The 23,273-nt window shown below is 43.1% G+C and overlaps 1 protein-coding gene across 1 annotated transcript; it reads right to left on the bottom strand.

Annotated features, from left to right (window-relative positions):
- Positions 1-12,336: 12,336 nt before the first annotated feature.
- LOC142601788 (NELL2-interacting cell ontogeny regulator 1-like) lies at positions 12,337-22,474 on the bottom strand. Its single transcript, XM_075752672.1, has 4 exons — positions 22,365-22,474; positions 20,135-20,277; positions 18,299-18,387; positions 12,337-13,357 (listed from the first exon to the last, which is right to left on the bottom strand). Exons 2-4 carry the CDS (start codon positions 20,256-20,258, stop codon positions 13,286-13,288), a joined length of 285 nt encoding a protein of 94 aa, XP_075608787.1. The 5' UTR covers positions 20,259-20,277; positions 22,365-22,474; the 3' UTR covers positions 12,337-13,285.
- Between the last annotated feature and the right edge of the window lie 799 nt (positions 22,475-23,273).

Here is a 23,273-nt window from a genome sequence, read left to right on the forward strand (position 1 = left end):
TTTGACATCTCAGGGAGGAAGGGCAGCCACAGAAGTAAGCTGAGGTGTTACCTATCTTAAATAACTGCAGAAAGTATAAATGGGGATGAGAGTAGAGAACTTGGGAAAATTTGGTATAAGGAGAAGCTAAATGTCCTGAAATATGTCATTCCCAGGATGCCAAGACTCCAAGGATGCCTACACATCGTTTGGTGGTATCTATCTTGGGTTTAGGGTCTAAATATCACAGCAAAGTTTTGCATAGTCGTATATGCATCCAGTAAAGCTTCTCTGCAAGAGGATGGACTGTCTTTGTCTTGGTTTCTGACTGCTCAGCCACCCACTGTCCAAACTTAACACTATGATAGCACCACAGGAGGAGTCCTTGCTGAATTGGACCACTGCCATCCAGACAGTACCACACCATTGAACCTGCTCCTGCTTGTGACAGTGGGGGGGATCTGCAGTAGGGCCCTCTCTATCCACCATCTAATGGGGTGGAAGGTGTTACAGCACACTACCAAGCTTAAAATAATGTCCTTTTTTGGATTGCTTGGTGCCAACATAAAACAGACACATGTTGCACTTGCAGAGTCAGGCCAGTTTTTGCATCAAATGCCATGGTCTTTAAGAAGCCTGAAAAATGTTCCCAACTCCTCTTTGAACAGAACCGTGTGGTCCAAGTTGCAGTTCTCAATTCACAGGGAACAGGAGCCAGTCTGCATGGAAAAGTTCCAGAAATCTGTGTTGTTCTATCACCTCCAGCAAAGCTGAAGAAGAGAGAAGCATGAAAAAGCACTTGCATGATTTGCTTTGCTATTACATTCACTATTTCCTACCACTATGACTAAGGGATACCAGTACTAAATTTACTTTGAAGGATGAGAAAATTCCAAGAGATTCATAGGAGTCCATTTGTTGTCTGAAGAATGCCACAGTGAATCCCAGAGGGCTGTCAGAAATATATATACTTTGTTTTCTTTTTCTACAGAGAATACATACTTAATTATCATTTGTTAACAAAAGAAGAGTTTCCTCCAAAATAATCAGAAACATCCAGACATTTATTGGGAAGATGATTAGCGAGGATAGACATCTGGCAGCTCCCTTGGAAAATCTCTTATTGATGCCTAAGTGTTACAGGTTTTGAAAGTTACGTTTTTGCAATGGAGGAAGAAAATCTGTATACCTAGTTAAAATCACTAATATTAAAGGCCTGCGTTAAATATGTGTGCGTAAAAGGAAGGTGCAGGCAAAGTTTCTAGCTTTAGAATTCCGCTGTTATAGTCATGGCTACACATGGCAAAGATAGGGGTGGTTAATCCCAGTCTAATATGAAGTGCTAAATCATTGCCTGCTAACAAGGCCATAAGCCTTTTGTTGAACTGAAACAGAAGAAGAAATCACGGAGACAGAAGAATCGGTGTCTGGTTACTATTACTTGAATAATAGAGTGGCAAGAGAATACAGGCACAACTGCAGAAAGGCCAAGAAGCAAAACCAGATAAAAAAAAAAATAGTGAGAAGAAAAAAAAAAAAAAACCCCAAATAGTGAGAAACATGAAGAACAGCAAGAAAGCATTCTTTAAACACATGGGCTGTAAGGAAGGGAAAAACAAAGTGAAGAGTTTGTTATTCTCTCTTCAGCAGAAGGGGAAATTTAATCAAGTTGATGCCTAGAAAGTAATACAGAGCTTAGCATCTATTTTATCTACCAACAAAAATAAGGTGAACTAATAAGCAGGAGGCAAACGTAACTCGTACCAGTGACCATGTTTTAGTAAGAACATTTAGCAGAAATTTGTTTCAGTTGCATATGCTTGTAGGTTTGTGCCAGGTCACTTTTCTGGGTTTCAATCTGCCTAAAGCTCTCTTTTTACCCAGGGCTATCACTAGACGTACCTCAGGATATTTAAAGAAGACACTAAAGCAATCACCATCAGCAATTATTGCTGAGAACTCAGGGAAGATGTGAGTTATACCAGCCATGGAAAAGGGTAAATGCAGCGACTATCTTTAAAAGAGGGAAGAGAAACTGGAAAATGACACACAAACCAGTTTCCCGTCAATCCCTGAGAATGTTTTAGAAGCAATAATCCCACTGGCAGTTTGTAAACATCTGGAAAACAAGAAGTGGAATTGCAAATAAGAGGTATTTGTCAAGAATCAAGCCAAACCAGTTTAGTTTCCTTCTGTGGCATGGTAACAGGCCTTGCAGGTAGGGAAAAGCTGAATTTAATCAACTTCAGGAAGATTTCTCATGCTGTGTCACACAGCATTGTCAGAAGCAAACTATGGAAACAGCTCTGAGGCCAGCAAAGCTGTCTGGGTCACTGCTGAGAGTTAGCAATGGGTCACTGTCACCGTGGAAAGTTATATCACATGGGGTCTGCAGAGACTCACTTAGGTCAAGGGCTATTCAGCATTTCATTATTCAGGTGGATAATTAATAAGCAAAGTGGTTATTTAAGATGTAACATCAGCTCGGGAGGTTATAAGCAATGCTGGGGGAGAGGACTAGAATTCTAAATCATACAGACAAGTTGAATAAAAGGGTCTAAAAACAGAATAAAATTTGATAAGGATGGGAACAAGGTGCTACACTTCATCAGGAATAATCAACGGTGCATATTTAAAATGGGGAAGAGCAGATTAAGTGGCACTTCTACAGGGGAGCTAGGGAGTCACGAGCTGAAATCAGTCCACAATATTCTGTCATTGCCAAAAAAATGCAGTTATACTGAGATATACAAAAAAGAGTGCAAGAGCTTAGACTGCCTTCAGCAGAAGGTCTGAGCTGTAGTACTGCAGCTGGTTTGGTCACTACAATACTAGGAACTAACAGAGACACCAACAGCAGCAGAAATAACCAAAGGTTTAAATGGCATCAAGGAGGCACCACCAAAGCCCCTGGCAAACGTTTTAATAATAGGGATGGCACTGGGATGGATTGCCTGGGGAAGACAGGGGGATATTTATACCTGGAGGTATAAATTAGACATCAGTTGGGAATGGCATTGGCATAGTTGGCCCTGCATAAAGACAAGGGATGGACTGAGTGATTTCTTATGGGTACCCTTCCCTTCCTGTTTTTTGCGATTCTATGATTATGAGAATCATTTTGCTTCCCAGGCAGTCACTTCCCAGCTCTCTGTGTTGTAATTTCAGCATAAACACAGACACCCCTGGGAGAAATGCATTGCCCTTGTGCAGCATCTGAAATTCAGACTATTTCTCCTTCCTCAGTTATCATGGCAAAGGCAATTTTTTTCTGGTCTAAGCAAGTATGATGGCTTGAGAACATTCCCATTTTGGGATAGGTCACTGATATAGGAATTCAGAGACATTTGGTTGCAGGGCAGCTGCCAGGGCCCATGGCTTCTTAATTCTTCTTTAAATAATCAGTTCACAATCTTACAGATTAATTGAGAGGTCAGAGGCTGGTGCACTTTAGATGTTTCAGCCCATGAACAGAATAAATTGTATTGTCTTTTTTTCTGACAGCCATCTCAGGCCCCGAGAAGGACTGAAAATTAAAGCACCCTATACTGATCCTGTCCCTCATGCCATGAGATAATGATTCAGCTTTGCTTGATGGCTCAGTGTCTTCTCTAAACACTAAGTCAGAGGTTTGGTGGGCAAAAGGTCTCCCTCATGAAATGACAAATTTGCTCTTGGCAGCATTGCTTGACAAGTTCCTTATCTTAGAGCTTCCTGGAAAACCCTTCAAGTATCCAACCACAAGCTGAACCTTGGTCAGACTATGAGGCTTCAAGACACTGCAGCTGTCCCAACAAAGTCCATGCAACAATGCAAAACAGGGGGGCAGCTGCAAACAGGGAGTACGATAGAAACTCAGCACCGAGATACCCTCTAATGCAGGAACCCCTCAACTCCAAGAGGCCTCTTTCACCACAGTGTAAGATGTGGGAAAGCATCCAGGCTTGACCAGTTCTCAAAAATCAACCAGACTGTCAGAAGAATCTTTAAACAGCTTCTAAAGCCTGGAATGCTTTCTGCTGCACAGGAGGGGCTGCTGTCAAGCTATGGTGAAATGAAGGTCAGTTCAGGCTTTTGGATCCAAGAAAAAGTAAGAACCACTGGCAAAATACCAGTTTTCCTAGTTTATATTTGAGGTTTGCATTGGACCGCTGGAAACCCAGCAACTGATCACTGAGCTGTACGAGGGGTAAATTTACAGCATAGGCCAGGGCTGTGTGCTGCTTATGTACTCTCAGTCCAAATGCCCCTGACAGGGAAGCTATTTGCTCTGCTCCTGCCAGCCTTATCCCTGTCTAGGAAGATACGTCCTTTTTTACTTGCTAGAGAACTGTGTGTAAAAATCCCTTCTGAATTCCTGTGTTCTGAGAGCAGTTGATGTTCAGGGAGAACCTGTTGGTTCTTTTTTTAAGTGCTGGGATTTGGGCACGTTATTCTGTGGCTACCAAAACCCGAGTAACAAAGGGCACAGGCAGTTCTCCTCTGCACAGCCTGTATGTGCACAAAGAAAGGGCAGGTGGGGAGATCTCATTTTATTTTAGAAAAGCTATTGACTTCTAGGACATGGTTCAACCTTCCATGGGTAAAATACAGTTTGATTTTTACACTGTATGTAAAACAAACCATACTTTAAATGTCCAATATACCAGCTGTCAAAAGGCATTTAAACATTGTTCAGTTCCCACTTCAGTGCAAGACTGAATTGTGCATTAGTTATATTCAGTGCTGTTGGCTGAAACCAGATACTTTTCACAAGCTGGATGTTTTATTACAGTGTAGATACAGTCCAGGACAAATGCAAGAGCTGCTTAGGCAAGAAACCACGTGTATCAAATTTACTGCATGGATGAGATTCTGCCCTTTAACTGGGGAAGAGAAATAGGCCACAATGCCCAGAGCTTTGAAAGTCAACTTACAGCACTAAGGATGGCCTCCTGTTAAAGCCTTGACTGTAAGCACTCACCAACGCTGGTAACTTTGATTTTGGTCCCTCCTCAGCCCCTATATTAAACTGAAAAGTTTCAGACTAAAACCGTGATCATCTTTTTAGGTTGCGGTCGAGAGCTGAATAGATCTAACTTTACTAAACCTGGTATCACTGGGCACTTTAAAGTCTATTGGGATTTATGAAAGGAAAATGCTAATTTTCACCAGGCTCAGTACAGAAGCCACACAAAATGATAGATTTTGTCAATATTGTTTGCCTAAATGAACAATGGTTTGCTCAAAAGTTAGTCCAGATTTGACATTAAAATGTACTTTGTTACCAAATCTTTCCATTAATTTGGACTGGGCACAATTCTGTTACACAGAAAAGCTCCTACACTTTCTGTTTTGTAGAAAAGCCCCTTAGATAAATGTCTTTATGCACATCAACATATCATGCAATAAACATTGTGTGCACTTCAACAGAAGCTGTGTTTTGTCTCTACTTCCTCTAACAATTAACACAAGACCCTAACTGCTGTAATGCAACAACTCACTCTTCACAAAGCAAAAAAATCTGCTATATTTACACTTTCCCAGGGATGTGATTTCTTCATTTCTCTGTCAGTGGTGCCTACTGGCTTTTGCATAGCCAAATATTTTATAGAGTTTAGGAATAAAATAATTATATGTACCTCAGGGCTGAGGCTGCCATTCTGTTTGCCTGAGCATGAACATTAAGTGTTAAGGGCAGCTATTAATGCACACACACAGAATACTCAGATCCCTCCACCTCAAAACAAGAACTTGAACACTGGCCTCCCTTGAAACCTGTGTCCTGCTTACCCTGTGGAACAGTCTAACTTGTGTCACCAGTCAGCGGTCTTTCCAGTTCGTTTCCAAGAAAAGAGAAAGTTTCCAGTTTCCACTCTTTTCCAGTTCTTCGACTTTCAAAGAGTGAAGCTATACAAAGACTAATCAGAGAGATGCCAGTCCTGTTCTATTTTCAGACTCTATTGACAAAAAGAACAAGCTATAGTTTTGTCACTTAAATGACCAAAAAAGTGCAGTATCACTTACTTTGATTTAAACAGCAACAAGTGCTGAAGGTTGATGAAGACAAGCTGACATGTCAGTAGGTTTTCAGCAACTGCATGGTTCAGAGAAGAAATCAAATGATGACAGTCTTGACTATCAGGAAAGAAAAGTGTAGGCAGACCAAGGTAAGAAATAGAATATATGAAGATATTTGCATTTCCTTTCTCATGGCATCCATGCCTGGAACTCTTTTTCCTATGTTTTTAAACTTTTTAAAATTCAGGAGCTTAGAGGCCTTGAAAATACCATCCCTGCCACTCCCCATCTCTACAAAGTTACACTCGGAACAGGAAGCTGGAGTTAGAAGGTTAAGGAAGATTATGGAGATTAAACTGCAAACCTATGCATAAAAACAAATACTATGCTTTAAACTAGAGCAACAGGCCAGCATATTTTACATTGTGATTTAAGTTCACAATGCCTGAAGGTGTCATGGCCACCTTCCAGTACTATTGAGATGACAACTTCTCTGCCCCCAGACAACTTTCAGTGCAGTCGCAAAGCAAGAGACAACCACATAATGCAGCACAGGGAATAAAACCAGTCGAGGTGTACAGTGAGAAGGATGCATGCATGTTCTGATGGCCCTATTAAAGACATATGAAACAACAGTTTGAATTTAACAGGGACCTTTGGATTTTGAGGAGAAAAAATGCACTTCTTGTGGAGGCACAGTGGCAGTTTTAAGCCTGGTGGGAAGAGAAAACCTCTTTGTACTAACACTTTCCATTTTCATGTTAAAAATATCAGGCTTTCAAAGAGCAGAGAAAATACTGTGTGTGCAGATGAAGAGGGTCAAGAAGCAAAACAGTGCCAGAGCCATCAAAGATGTAGGACCGTAAGTCTGGAAGAAATTTCCCAGCTCAGCAGCACGACCACAGCACAATACAATCACTTTCAGACGCTTTTCACGCACACGAGTGTTCGCTACTCACGAGTGAATTGCTGCAAGATTTCTTTATGGCACAGGAGAGGTGACTTGTGTATCCAATGGTCAGCACAAAGGGCAGCTAGGATGGTGGCTTGAGCAAAAAGCCAAGATAGAAGCAGAGGAAGGCCATAGGGCAAGGAGTGAAAGCTAGACAAGAGTGGGCTTGTACGCTATGTAGAAGACCCTAATATCTGAGTAATTATATAGCTCCTTCCTGGCAGTACGCAAATGTTTTGCAGTACCATTTCTTTCCCTTCTAAAAGGAGCCTTTACTCCTCCCTTTGAGTGGCCTCTGCAATGTATTGGGCTGCAGAAGCAGCACCACTGGCCTACTGAATGGTGCCCTGTCCTCAGGCAATGGGCAAACCCAGAACTTCAAGGCTTTCTAACAGTGTTTGTTTCTCAGGGATACAAATGAGTGGCTCTCTGGAGCACAGGGAGGTTTGCTTTATGAATTTGGGAAGAGGCTCATTTCTACACATAAGAACAACTGCACCAGCTCACACCAAAGATCCCTCTGAGGCCAGCGTCTCATCCTTGGCACTCACCAATAAGAAATGTATAGGGAAAAATATAAAACCAGGTCAACTACAATGTCTTCCTACAACACTGTTAACCTGCAACAACTTGTGGTTCAGAGACCTCATTAATCAAAGTTGGTGGTTTTATATTTAACAGTTTGTAATAGAATTTTCAGACATGAGTCTGAACAGCTGCTTTTTAAACCCACGTAAAATTTTACCATCAGCGACATCCTGCAATGAGGACTTCCACAACTGAAACACGCAGTAGGTCAAGAGCATCATCCTCCTATTTGCTCTGACTCTGCCTCAAGCTGGTTTCGTTCGGTGCACCCCACTTCTTGTTTGGGAAGGGACAGCAAACAGTTATTCTCTGGTCACTCATGGTTTTATAAACTTCTATCATCTCCTACTTCAGTCATCTCTTGTCCAGACTGAAGACTCCTAGGCTGTGCATTACTTCGGGTTATCCTAGCTGCTTTTGTCAGCAGTTTATCTGGTTCTGATGTATTCTTTTGTTCTATAAAAATGGTCTTGACTCTTGTCACTGTGTCATAATAAACCTGAGTTTACACACTCAAATCCTTCAAAAGTTTCTGTTCACTTGCCCAGAACAGATATTCTGGTTGCTGGATGCAATTCCCAGACTTCCCTGCCAACCCTTTTTTAGAACTGGTAGCACATTAGCTGTTTTCTCCTTTCCTGCTGTTTTGGTGGTTTTGAACAAGTAGTACAGAACAGTCACAATTAAAGGAAAATAGGTAAGGTGGGCTTTAAAGGAGCATACAGCAATTTCCACTAGGCAATTCCTAGTTCTAATGGGTCTTCTGCAGACTGAAAGGAATCTTTAATTTTTCAGATTGTGAGGAAGAGAATGAGAAAGTTATTCCTCTCACCCCATCTATCTCCCTCCTGGTTGCTTTCTTCTGGAGCAACAGCTATTATGTCCTGTGCTTCACTACCCCACTTCTGGCGATATGAATCAGAAGGTAGAGGTGTAGCAAAATGACTGAAGGAAAGTATTTCCACATGGTCAGATTTTCTTTTGTTCAAGCTGGTGTCTGTGCAGACACCATGGGAAAAATTCATCAAGATGTTTCCAGTTGTGCCAGAACTTCTTATTACTCAACACCCAGCAAAACCAGTAGCTGACCATGGCTGGGTTCTTGTCCACACCTGTAACAAGCTGGTGAGATTATAGCATCCTGGTGGACCATTCTGCATTTTTCTGGAAAAATAACATCAGAATCCCCTCTCCAGTTCACACTGAGCTTCTGTGCTGGCCTATGTCCTGGTCCCACACAGCAGGGCATGCTGCACTTCTCAGTGTGCAAGAATTGGTTTTCCAAGCCCTGGACAGGTTTGGTGAGCCACTGAGGCTGTCTATCCTGTTTGCCCACTTCCCCAGCTGTTTGTGACCATACCTACAGCTGCATTGGCAGAGCAGTAGATATGTCTCCTCTCTCATCCACTTCCAGCAAAGTCCCACCAGTTTAGTTAGAGAAGTAAGGCCACAGGCAGGCATTTTATTCCAAACTCATCTGAAGAAATTTTGGCCTTCAGATGTTCACCTCCCATCCACTCCCCATGCCAGGTTAGCAGCCCACAGTCCCACTGCTGGAGTGGTTTGAGACGGCTCTAAATAACATCAAACAAACTCAGAGCATCTACTCAAGCTGCTCAGCTTAATTCAGACTTGTGAGTGGACGCAGTATCTTAGAATAAAGTGGTAGAGTTGAGGATAAAAATCATCTCAGCTTTCAGGTACACAAGCCCGTCTTCATGCTTGAAACAAAAAAGCAGCTTTCAAAGGCAACTACAAGGAATGACCAAAACGTTCAGAGCATGGACCAAATATGCGTAACCTAACCACTGCGTTTCACCTGAAGCAAAATAAGGAGCACTTTTATGAAGAAATTTCTTGGCACTGCATGGATCTTTCCTTCAATGTGATGTTGAGCAGTTGCTAGTGGTAGCATTTGGTACAGCTGGAACTGTCAAGGCTGCCTTGTCATAGCCTTATTCTCCTTTTTCTACTCTATCCATTTGACCTGCTAAGATAAAGCTATTTAGAGATAGAGTGGATTAAGAATGGAGTGTCCAGTGAAGGGTGGGAAGAAACTAAAGGTTTTAATTAAAGAAGACAATACTCCTACACAGGATGCAAGAAAACTCAGCACTAAGATATAAACTGGTTTGGTCCAAGTACAGCATACATATAACTTCTCATGACACTGATGTGGTTCAGCCCCAGCCGGCAGCAGAGCACCACGCGCCGCTCGCTCACCCCTCCCCCAGCGGGATGGGGAGGAGAATGGGAAAAACAAAGGCAAAGCCTCGTGGGTTGGGGTAAGGACAGTTTACTGGGATTTACAGCTGTCTTGCCTTGTAGCTCACGTACCCGTGCCTGCAGGGTTGAGGTAGGCTTCCCATCCCATCTCCTCATGTGTTCTCCGTGGTCATGCAGATAAAACCACAGGATACCTCGTGGTGTGTATGCTCTATATCCCCTCTCTGGAGCAGAAAAACGCTTACTCCTAACAGCTGAAATACGGGTCTGTGCAGGTGGGGGGTAAGATATATCCTCTTTGAGTTGCTGGACGTCCTGGGACAGTTTCTCCACAGCCGAGACTAGGGAGGAAGAAAGGCTCTCTTCATATTGCCGGAGTCGGCCAGCCACTTCATCCACTGTGGGCGCCTCTTCACTCTTCCAGTCAATTACTGCCAGTGAGTTGGCATGCGATGATGGTGCACTTCGCACAAATTTTCGCCACATGGGTCGGGTACATTGGACTTCATCCGGGTCTGTGGGCAACTGCACGTTGTCTGGATCATAATAAACCATCTCCTGCACAGCTAATTCCCTCAGATATTGGATACCTCTCTCCATGGTGGTCCACTTGCCTGGCCGACATACGACATCTTTGCTGAAAGGATACCTTTCCCTCACACTTGACAGGAGTTGCCTCCAGAGGCTGAAGGCCTGTGCATTCTTCCCAATTGCCTTGTCAATGCCCCCTTCCCTGGACAGGGATCCCAGCTGCTTGGCCTCCCTGCCCTCCAGTTCCAGGCTACTGGCCCCGTTATCCCAGCAGCAGAGCAGCCAGGTAATAATGTGCTCCCCTGGAAGGCGGCTGAAATCTTTCCGCATATCTCGCAGCTCACTCAGGGACAGGGATTGGGTGATCACTTCTGGTTCTGGCTCTTCTCTTGGTCTCATGGTGGTCCTGGTTCATCATCATCTCTCACTAAGCAAACCGATTTCCTTGTGTTATTTCTTGTTGTGTATAGGGGCGACTGATACTGGTGTGGGTTGATCTTTTGGCTCTGCTGCAGTGCCTGTTGCGGGGGCCTGGGCAGCTGCAGTGCCTGTGGGTCCGCTCTCTCCCTCTGGATGGTGCTGTCTACTGTCAAGCAGTGTTTGATAGATTGTGGCCAGGGCCCAGCACTGTGCAGTAAGTTGTGTCTCCTTAGAACACCCACAGCATTTTTCTTTCAAATATTCCACCATTTTATCAGGGTCTTGCAGTTGTTCGGGAGTGAAGCTCCAAACCATCGGGGGTGAGAAGGTCTCTAGATACCCACCCATATTCTCCCACATGCCATGCCAGCCCTGACTATTCAGCCTTGGGGAAGATCCCTGGGTGGTATTCTTAAAACAATTTTTGCTAACCCTAAAAAGGACTTGGAAAACATTCAGGAGACTAGCAATAGGAATATACTGGCCTGAACATTCCAAGGGTATTCAAAATTATCAAAAATTGTTGTAACCAACCAAAACAGAAAAGGGGAGGTGAAAGAGTGGGAGAAGGTATCCCCCCCTGTCTTCCCCATAAATTGGGTGCAATTACTAATCATTTCTGAAAGATGTTGACCGAGGTACGAGCATGACAGAAATGCTACATACAAGTACAAGCTCAGACTCATGACTGTAGATGATATCATAAGTCAATATCACTCAATACAACAATATGAGAACATGAACCCCTCTCCCAGAGGCGATAAACAGCGCCGCAGGGATTGCATAGAGTAAACACGGGTTTACAAACCAGAGCCATGGACCAAACAGAACATCATTATGACCAGCGACTGTTTAAATAACATTATAAATGCTTATAACAACTTAGTTTTAACACATTTGGGTCAGACTTGTCATTATCACAACCCCTCGAGCCCCATGTTGGGTGCCAAAAAGGACTGTGGTGGGTTGACCCTGGCTGGGGGCCAGGTGCCCACCAGAGCCGCTCTATCACTCCCCTCATTCACTAGACAGGGGAGAAAAGGTACAATGAAAAAAACTTACGGGTCGAGATAAGGACAGGGAGAGATCATTCTTTAATTATCATCACGAGCAAAACAGACCAAACTTAGAGAGGGAATTCATCTTATTTATTACTAAGCAAAACAGAGTAGAGGAATGAGAAATAAAATCAAATCTTAAAACACCTCCCCCCACCCCTCCCATCTTCCCAGGCTCAACTTCACTCCCGGCTTCAACCTCCACCCCCCCCAACGGCACAGGGGGACGGGGAATGAGGGTTGTGGTCAGTTCATCACGCGGTGTTTCTGCCGCTTCTTCATCCTCAGGAGAAGGACTCCTCTCATTGTTCCCCTGCTCCAGCATGGAGTCCCTCTCACGGGCTACAGTCCTTCACGAACTGCTCCAGCGTGGGTCTCTCCCACGGGGTGCAGACCTTCAGGACCAGACTGCTCCAGCGTGGGTCCCCCACGGGGTCACAAGTCCTGCCAGCAAACCTGCTCTGGCGTGGGCTCCTCTCTCCACGGATCCACAGGTCCTGCCAGGAGCTTGCTCCAGCACGGGCTTCCCACGGGGCCACAGCTTCCTTCAGGTGTCTCCACCTGCTCCGGCATGGGGTCCTCCATGGGCTGCAGGTGGAATCTCTATACCCCCTCATCCTTCCTCCATGGGCTGCAGGGGGACAGCCTGCTTCACCATGGTCTTCACCATGGGCTGCAGGGGGATCTCTGCTCCGGCGCCTGGAGCACCTCCTCCCCCTCCTTCTGCACTGACCTTGGTGTCTGCAGAGTTTCTTACATCTTCTCCCTCCTCTCTCCGGCTGCAAAAGCTCTCCCTAACTGGTTTTTTTCCTTCTTAAATATGTTATCACATAGGCGCTGATTGGCTTGGCCTTGGCCAGCGGCGGGTCCGTCTTGGAGCCGGCTGGCATTGGCTCTATCAGACACAGGGGAAGCTTCTAGCAGCTTCTCACAGAAGCCACCCCTGTAGACCCCCCCTGCTACCAAAACCTTGCCATGCAAACCCAACACAGACACATACCTCAGTGCAGCTGGCAGAACTACAGCATGCCTGAATGTGGTCACAGTGCAGACAACAAGCAGAAAGGAATTCCATCATCTTTAATACACAGGCAAAGCCTACAGAGACCACAATTCCCTGTCTCAATATAACTGGGTAAGTTGCCACAAAGATATGTTCATATTAGAGACAAAAAACAGCTGCAAGTGTCTCAAGAGCACTGCTGGCCATATTTATCTATCTTGTGGGTTACACTTGGCCAACTCTGATTTAAAAATCAAAGCAGGTAAATTTTTCCCCCACTCTAACACCAAGTAACAGATTTACTGAATTGAGCCCTTACTGGCAACCCAGCAGATGTGAAAAGAGGGTATTCTTTAAAAAAAAAAACAACCCAAACATAACAGACAAATACATAAGACACAGCCTCTCAATTTCCTCAGTACAATGGGGCATACATGCTTGTAACATGAACTCCATAAAGCTGTATTTTATACAGCTGCATTTTAAAAACCGCCGAACAGGTGATATTCCTTAGCTGCCCTCCAGGATTCAGTTCAGCAGATTTGCAGTTACACAGTCACACAGATTTCTCTTTTCCACCTGAAGAAGCAGAGTTTCTGTCTATAAGAGTGGGGAACAAAAGCAACATCAAAAACCAAATGTCAGTACTGTAAAACTAATTAGCTCTCAAAGAAAAGTCCATTTTACTTCTGTCCTAAGATTTGGAATTGGTTATATGAGATGAGGTTTGAGTTAAAAATCAGAGTTAATGCTTACTGCTCTGCAAAATAATTTAGCTTTTGCGTGATTAATGGGCATACCAGCATAGCAATACTTCCTGTGACATGGAGAAATTCAGTCCAATACACATTGATGTTTTTCACATCAGTACATTCAGTATGTGTCTGGGTGCTGTTATTTTTGTTTAAAGTTATTTGTCTTGCAATCTTACTTCAACTGCACAAACTGGAGCTTAAGCCCTCAAGTTCATGAAAGGCTTAAAAAACCCCCAGAAAACCTGACAGACATTTTCTTTTCACTTAAGAACAGACTCAAAAAATTAAATTTAGAGTATTACAACCTGGACTCACTGTTGAAAGTTATACAGAGAAAGTAAGGCATAATTTAATCATAGAATCATAGAATATCTCAAGTTGGAAGGCACTCATAAGGATCATCAAGTCCAACTCCCTGCTTCTCACAGGACTACCTAAAACTAAACCGTATGACTAAGAGTGTTGTCCAGAGGGTCTTTGAACTCTGACAGGCTCGGTGCTGTGACCGCTGCCCCGGGGAGCCTGTTCCAGAAACCAGCCATGCTCTCAGTGAACATATTTACTTCTGTTTTAACTTCTCCTGCTTCACTGTTGTTATTGTTAATATGCTGTTGGAGCCTAAAATAGATGATAGGTGCTAAGCTGGCATACAGCCATCACAGTTCAAACATATGATGAGATTGCTGGCTTCTTTAAGGAAAGGGGTCTGGTGAAAGCAGAGGTCCCCCAGTTGAATTGCGGTTCATCAATATCAGGAGATCATTGCTGCCCACAGGGATTTTCTGGAGCAACGAGGGTGGATTGGGAACTTCTCGGAGCTGGAGCTGGGTATAATCAGAAAGGCCTGCACCTTCCCAGCCTACCTGTGCCAGAAGGGGCTGAGGAGCAGGGAAGGGACTGCAGGGCTGCATAAGGAAAATTTGGGAATCCTTTCTCTCTAGCACACACACTTTGGTTTTCCTGGCTTTTTGGAGCACTTGTGGCTTCAGTAGATGGATGATGGAGCACAGGGCTGTTTGACATCAACATCATATCTTCATCTCAGTTTGTCTATCATGAGCTGAAGCTGTATCTGAGAATCAGTCTGATCCAAGAGAGGACTTCCTCCTTATTGTCATGGGACACACTGGCTGTGGGAAGTCCACTCACCAAATTTATCCCCACTGGTGTAACCAGCTACACAAAAAAAGAGATCATTATGAAGACTACCAGCTCTAAATGGCAGTGAAACCCATCCTTAATCTACCTATGTTGTGATTTTCATATGAGATGGAATCACCACGTGATTAAAGGCTGTGTTTTAAAAGCCGTGTTATCCACTGACACACATGAGCTAAAGGCACTTAGAGCAGGGCTGGGCTGAAACATCCTGCTTACCACCTGCCTTCTTAGTACGGGAAAAGCTCTATTGGTCAGGCTTTTTTCCCAGATGATAAATCACTAGACACAGCCCTGTGGTTCTATATTAAATCAGGTATCACTTTTGATTGTTTCAGCTACCCTGCAAAACTGGAAAGATCTCATCAGACTTCGCTAATCACCTAAAAGACACTCAATCACCACCTTCTAACCATCTCCTTGACATCATTTGCAATGGCTTGAATAAGGGAGGTTGACAGCATGCCAACAGCTTTGGAGCTAAGCCCCAAGGCTGCTTACCATCTTATATATCTTTAATAACGTTTTCAAGCCTTTGTTTTTACTTTCATGGGCACATCTAACTTAACATTCTTTGAATATTGCAAATGACCATTGACAGTTTAGAAAGGAATAAAGAACAAAATGACTGGCACTAAATACAGCTTTGCTGACTGTTTTGTGAGAATGATCACAAAAACATTTGCACAGAGATTTGTTATTATCCCCTTCCTGGTGGGTTAAAGCATGATTTAAAATAAACAAAACAAAACAAAAAAACCACCCAAACCCCCACCAAACAGGGCAGGGTCCAGATTCTGAACCTACAAAAAAGCTAATAACTTCCAGCTAAAAATACAGTTCCTGATTTTAAAGTTGTAATGCAATGTCCACTGGTTAACTCTGAAAAATGGGTTGGAATTTTGAAAATAAGTGTCCATAGTGCAGACTTACAGTGAACTGTGTAGCCCATGGACTGGATTTGTTTTACAGAATTTGTTTTATGGCCTGCTCCCTGCTGGCCTCTGTCTTGAGCAGCTTTAAGATGCAGTAGGGAGCTGGCTGTGAACTGGCTGAATGGTTTTGATGGTAGCAGCTCCCTCCCAGCAGTACAAGAACCCTCTCCCTAGTTCATGATCAGAGCTGCACCTGCCACATACTGCACTTTGGCTGAGCGGTGAATCACAGATATCCCCAGAAAAGATTGCCCCGAGTTGGTTACTGCTGTTGAAACAACTAATCCAGCCTGCAGCCTGCTCCTTGGGGCCAGCAGCAATGAAAGAGTGGAAAACAGTATGCAGGGGACAAACAGATCTGGTATGTGCGTGGGTAGTAGCCAGCCTCCCAGAGGCGATCTGTGACCCTTCTCTTACCGTGTGAGTAAAATGCAGCCAGGTTGTCTATCAGTAAGTGATCATCCCATCAGTGTAGGTTACAAGCATGTCTGGTCTTGTAAAAGGAAGGAGATGCAGCCTATGGTCCCCGTAAAAGGTTATGATGTGATCTATGCTAGAGTCAGTTTTCTTTGCGAGACACCATGCAGATCAACACAGGGCCAAATTAAGTGTGAAAACTCTGGAGTTATGCAATAAAACTATACGGTTTTCCCTGTACAGAACTGCAGGGTGAGATTTGCAGGAGGAGTTAAATGGGAATTTCCTCTCTAAGCCTTTGGGAATCCCTCCCTCTCCAACACAGTTAGGAGCTGCTTAGTCATCATCTAAAAGTCTTGCCTGCAAACAAAAGAGTTTTTCAAGGAAATTAGTGTCTCCAGTGGGAATATTAACAAAGGGAATTGTATTTTCAGGGACAGAAACATTTGCCCAGCTAAGCAGCAAAACAGACTAAAATAGTCAAATGTAAAATATATATGTGGCTTAAAGCAATTGTCTTAAAACTCACAGTTTGCATCAAATTGGGCCACAGCTGAATAATAAAACTAAAGAAGGCAGTTCCAAGAAGTCCTCAACTATTAAATATTTCCATGTCTTTTGAAGGTGTAGGCAGAATTCCTAATTTAATGACTGGAATAGGCCTGTTCTTGTCCAGAGGCAATGGAGGATCTCAATACGGATTCAATTGTTTAGATTTTAAAGTGATAAGGAAGCGATAGGCTTGTTTTGGTAAGACCATATAATGGAGCCACATCTTCAGGTTTGGTGTCAAATCTACAACTGTGATAGTCAATAATAGAACATTCCTCTCAACTGAAACTTTTTTGTATGCTCATTTCCTCTCCTTGGCTGTCTTTTATTTTTATTTTTTAGAAAGTATTAAAATACAGGTACTGTCTTTGGGGCTTTTATTGCTACTCCTGCTTTGGATATCTGTATTTTATAAAGCTTCTGTCTTGGTCTGCAAGCTGTAGGTGTCATAAAGGTCACTAACATAGCCAGAAAACCAGAGAAGATTTTAGTAGTTGAAATATTTTTGAATCAAGATTTAGAAATTCTGGCGAAAAGTTCAAAGGTTTGTAAAAGAAGGAAAAGGTGTGCTAGAACCACCTTACAGCACAATCTGAACATCTTGTTTGGGCTGCTGTACACAGTGCTCAGCAGATCTATTCATTAACGAGATTTCTTGATGAAGAAGCCCAGAGTACATTTGACCTGTAATTATTGAACAGATTTTGTTTAACTGTAAATGTGCTACATACCAATCTGGTTCTGCTGGAATGTTTGTTTCGTTTTTTGCTGTATGTCACAATGCAAGGCATCTTCGTTCCTGCACCTGCATTTTCACCTAAACATCATGGACCCTGCTGAGAGTTACCTCAAACCATTCTTCAAAGGTACCAGTTTGCAGGCTTTGAACTATGAACAACCTTGACCGTAGATTAGAAAAGCAAAAAATTTTGAGTGCCTTCTGTTGAAAAATCTGTGCGAGAGTGTAGATGTAGCACTTCAGCTAACAGGTACACAGGAGGTGGGGAAAAAGCTACCCTCCTGAGACACCGTGCTCTGACAGCAGCTGGGATACAGCTAGTCACAGATTGCAGGTTGCAGTAGCAAGAGGCAGATTCCACTTCCCTCACAGAAGAAAGATACTAACCTTGGCAAATTCTCCACACTGACTGCAAGCCAAACAAGTTTCGTTCCCTATGCTGTTCTACATTGTGGCATTTTTCATCATTATGGAATCAGAGCAATGTAAAAAGTATCTACGAGATGATGTTTCCTCCTTTAGCCTCCCCCCCCACAAGTAAAAGCATGTGCAGGGGAGTATTTTATTTTAGTAGGCTTCTTGTTTGAGCTGGCTCTCTCATTTTGGGAGATATATAATAAATATAAATGATGCTCTCACCTTACTCCCCCTAACATAAAAACAAAGGTGTGCACCCAGCATTTGGAATGACAATAGCAGTGCTAATGGCTGTAACTCGGCCAGAGAAGGATAAAGGGCTGATGACTGTCTGTTCACTCTTTCCTAAGCTTCCTAGTGTCCCTGGTACCTCAAGGAAGAAGAATTCCACAGATGATTGCGTAGAGAGGTGAAATGTAACTACCCGGCCTCACCTTAGAAGAGAGGACAGTAGAGTTGACTGTCTTATGCAAAATCCATTCAACTTATCTACTTTTATCCACAGCACTTTCTTCCACATTAAAAAAAAAAAAAAAAAAAAAGAAGAAGAAATTGAATGTTTCCTTACCCGCGTGTCTAGATTATATGCTGTCTTCTTTAGATCCTGCAGAGCCCTCTGCATGAACTCAAATGCATGGCAATCAACACAGGGACGGCCTAGGAGAGCATTAGTAGAGAATCGTGACTATAAGGCATGAAGTATTAAGTAGAAGGAATAAATGGGGATTTTGAGTATGAGGAGCAGCTACAGAAAAGAGTCCACAGAGTGAGTATTGATGTATGTACTCTTGAAGAATACCAGCTATTGGAAATAGTCCATCATAATGGTCCACCCAGTCTCTCAATGACAAAAGAATTACTTCAACAAATCTGTATTAAAAAATTTCTTCCACTTTTATTGCGGTTCCCCTCATCCTTCTCTTGTCACAGTTCATAGTGTGGAAACACTAAACCCATAACTTGAGTCTTTCATTTTGCTCCAACCCTGAGCACATTTTCAACCTCATCTTCAGATTTTTCAGAAATTACCTCTGAAACCATGAACCTGTTCATTGGTTAATCTTGTCTCCTGATCTCACAAACTTGATCTCTAAATAGAAAGTTAATGGGATAAAATCGATTACATTATCACCTAGCCTCTAATTTTGAATATGACACAGCTTTGTCCAAAGCTTGTGAAGCAAGCGGCAGATAAACACAATGCCCTGTCATTAGCAGGCATTGCTGATAAGCAGAACTGCTGCATTCTGGACTAATTACAGTGTTTCAGATAGTGTTCCCATATCTAGATATCCAGACTAAAGGTCACAAGTCTTGCTTTGCCTTGATCATCATGTAACACAAAGCTGTGACCTAACAGATAGCAGTACTGAGACAGAACAAATATAGACATGATGAAATGCCTTCGAATCATCAGGCTCTACATATGCTCTTATTTGCTTCTCAGTGCCTGTGCCTCTTTGACAACTTCATAGGAAATATTGCGCAAGTGAGAAATTCTGAGTGCAGAGTAAGTTTGCTCTTTGAGGTCTGGTAAGGAAGAAAGGATGAAACCTAGAGTGATGTTGGAAAATCCTGCAGTGTCTGTCAGCCTATTTTGCAAACACTTGATATTTGACTGATTACTACATGCCTCTGATAAGCTGGAATATGAGCTTCCAGCTCATGATCTGTATGCTAACCAGCAGGCAGGAATCATGCTTGCTGGAGAAAAGGAGCCTGCCAAATTCTTTAACTGGCTAAGAAAAAACAAGAGATAAAAAATAAACATTGAGCAGTATTAAAGACCTCCTCTTTCACTGTTATACCACCACCCAACCTTAGTGTTATATTTGCAACAGACAAAAGGAGAGGACAGCATTTTCCATGTCAACAACTTGATGCAAGGACCTCTCATTGTATTTATGACATAAAATAAACTCAAGACAGATCAGCAAAGGAGAATTAGGTGATTGAAGGCTGCAAGACTTGACAAAGTGTGCTTTCTTGGCATCTTTGTTGTAATTTTTTTAATAAAAACTACTGACTTCAATACAGTAGACATTACAAAGAATGAAAGATGTAATGAACAGTCAATGTCAGTTGAAAAAAGCAAGTCCCAATAATGTCTCTGAAAGGCAAACAGGGTGATTCCTGGCATAGAAAGGGCTAACACAATGTGAGAGCTGTACAAAAGAAAAGGTGCAGAAAAGTGGCAGATTTCACAGGCAGGAGACAAGGGTAAGAGAATAGAAAGCCTTGGATGCAGGAGAAAACCAGCACTGGTATACTCCCAAGTTGTGGTTTTAAAACAACATAAGCAAGACATTTCCAAAACAGTTTGGCTCGGACAAGCTTCAGTGAAGTCCTGCAACATTAAAACTACCATACAAGCAGTATCAGAGGACTGTAGGGTGGTACGTACTTTCAGCTGGTATGGCTGTTCCTGCTTCTTGATCAGATCTAACAGGCTCCACGAGAAGCAGTGCAACCACAAAAACTAAAGGAACTGTAAGGACCACTTTTCTCAGAAGGCAAGGTGCCAGCATCTTGGGAAACGGTGCTTCTCTGTTTATCAAGAGATAGAAACAATTCAGTGAGGAACATTGCAGATACAAGGGTTTTGTTACAAAGAACTTAACGTTCCTGATAGCTAAAGCACTGGCAGTCTTCCTTTGAAAGAAAAAACAAAAAAATCAGAAGATCTAGAGCATGGACAGAAGTTTTCCAGCAGTGCCCATAAAACCCAACTGGAAGAGAATGTCCCCAGACATGAGGGAGATATCAGAAGTCCCTAGATAGTTTTGGGTTTCACTTGCAAGCCAGGATGCCAGCAACTTTGCCTGCTCTGTGATTCTAATCTTTTTTTCTAACTACACAGTTCCAGACCAGCACATGAATCTGGACAGCTGGTTCACTGTTAGACTTTGAGATTGAAACTGCAGGGATCTGAGAGCTGAAATAGACCTGAATCTGGAAATTACAGTTTTACCCACTGTCTTGCTTTACTGATGCACCCTCTTTTCACAGGAATAATAACTAAAGCTAACAATTATCGTTAACTACGTACCACACTGATCATAAAAACTTACTCCTTTATGGAAGTAGCTGAAGGAAAAGACTTTTGTCAAACCTCCACTAATTCACAGGTAGAACTTCTAATGGTAAATACATCAAAACTCTTTGACCTTCTGTTTCCCCTCCTAATCTGGGCTTCAGACCTTTATTTGCAGCCATCCATTTGTTCCTGAACATCACAGCCAGGCACACCAAGCCCTTAAGATAGGTATAGTCTGGTCCAGCAACACCTCCTCTTCACACAGAGCTAAAATTTTTGATAAGTACACCGGCTTCAACTGAAGCATTTTCTTCACCCAACAGGTAAACTGTTTAGATCAAGAGAGAACACAGGAAACTGCTAGAGTGGTCCTTAGTTCAGTCAAGTTTACCTTCCCTTCCTGTATGTTCAAATGGAAGAAAGAAAGAATCAAATAAGGTTAAGTTGTAGCAACACAATAAAATCCACATGAAAATTCTCTTTAGCTAAACCCAGGAAAGCAGGACAACATTCTGTCTCTCCTCGATTTTTTAAGTCGGTGCATACTAAGCAAAAGATGTTGCGTAGGAACATCAAATCTGCATGTGCTGAATGCAAGAGTACAGCAGTCCCCAAAACAAGCTTGTATTTCGCATTTGGAAGGGCAATACAGGGAGGCAGGAAAGGAAAAGGTTTTCCCCATCTTGCCACAAACACAGAGCAGAACAAGCTTGCTCTTTGATAAATGCAATCCACTGTTTCAGACACAGCTAATCTGAAGCTGCAAATTCTGCATGAACACTTGCCGCACGTGCAAACCAGCAATTCATCCAGGAAAGGAGCACCATTATATACATTCCCTGCTTTGTGCACCTCAGCCTAAACATAAGAGTAGGGGATGGTTCAGAACTAAGAGACACACACGTACACGTAGACTCACAGATATATTTTGGCCCACACCAAAAAATAGATCTGGTAATGTAATTTCTATAACCCCAGGACTGGGTTTCCTACCCATCCCACTATTTAGGAGTGATCTGATGTGATCCTTTATTTCTACAATCCTTAAAATAAAGGGATTAAAATCATAACAAGCGGTTTGGTTTTTCTGTTTTAATTAATGGTGATCTGCAATCAAAGCAGTACAATCAAAGACACCAGGCTTTGCAACAGGATACAGCAGGGTGTCTCCAAGTAACAGTAAATTAGGATAATACCAGCTTCCTTTGAAAGTGCCCAATGCAAAAGCCTCCTGGTCAGGAGGAGCAGAGGTTATTCTCATAGTTGACTATGAGTGCCAGAAAGGTTCAACAAAACACAGCAGATGATATGCTGTGAAACTTTTTCAGGGTACCTTACCACACATCACCCACCCCAGCTTTGTACGTGAGCCCTGCTGCAAAAATAATTGCTCCCCGAGTGCAGCAATCACCTTAGGCCACATCTAACTACTGCCTCTTAGCTATTCCGTGGGAATTTGCTATCTCGAGGAATAATCACAACAGGCTTCAGGGTGGTCTCTCACTGCAATGCAGCTGGGATCAGAGACAGGTCTGTGCATGGACTTCTGTGAAAGAGAAAAGTCACCCCCTCTAACAAAGGAAAAAAATATCAGTACCTGATCTCTCTCTCGTCTTTGTGATGGTCTCTTTGAAATGGCCGCTGCAAACTGCTAACAGAACAAGTGCAGTATTTCTGAGCATGTGCACTGTCTCTTTTTAACCTTCTCTGAAAGAGGTTATTACTATGGGGAGATTTCTGCCATGGCAACAATGCAGAGCACTGCAGCACACAGCACAGATTTAAAGAGGAACAGGCTGCGCCTCCCGGGTCTGGGCAAGGATGTTTCTGCTTTGACATGCGAGTTCCAGCAGTGACTTACCTGCTCTGGGTAAGGGTTTTAAAGCGGGGCCATTTGATTAATCTCTGTTGAAGTCCACTGAATGGTTTTCCCGAAGTCTTCTCAGCTGGATGTGGTGCCTGATTCAAGCAACTTGCTTCCCTACGTGCCTGAGAATAACCATGACAGATTACACCTCCTTTATGGGAAACCAGGAAAAACCACGGGATCGAACTCAGAAACTGCAGGACACGCCACAGGTGAGACTTTGGTGAAGGCCAGGAATTGTTTGGTGCACAGTCTGCCATCTGAATGGTTCTGAGTTACTGGGCTCATAACTGCTCATGTCTGCTTTCCTGGATGTTTCTGTGGTCCCAGTCTCAGGGCTGCCAGGAACAGCTGTAGGAGTGCAGGTACTTAAACTCTGAGTGCGAACTTGAGTCTAAACTCAGGGTAAACCTCACTCCCCTTTTCCAGCCTGCACCTCTGGTCCTTTTTCAATGCCTGTACTCCAGACCAACACTGATGGTGCTTCTGCTGAATGCAGTACTATAATGGAGCACAGATGATAAAAGTGCTTTTGTCAAAGCAAAGCTAAGTTCAGGGGTCACATCCCCCCCAAAAAACAAATTTCCCATCACAAATTAGCAATTCTTGTTCCAGAGAGAATGAGCACAGCTGAGGGCA

This window comes from Balearica regulorum, chromosome 4, assembly GCF_011004875.1.
Source record: "Balearica regulorum gibbericeps isolate bBalReg1 chromosome 4, bBalReg1.pri, whole genome shotgun sequence".
NCBI lineage: Eukaryota > Metazoa > Chordata > Aves > Gruiformes > Gruidae > Balearica > Balearica regulorum.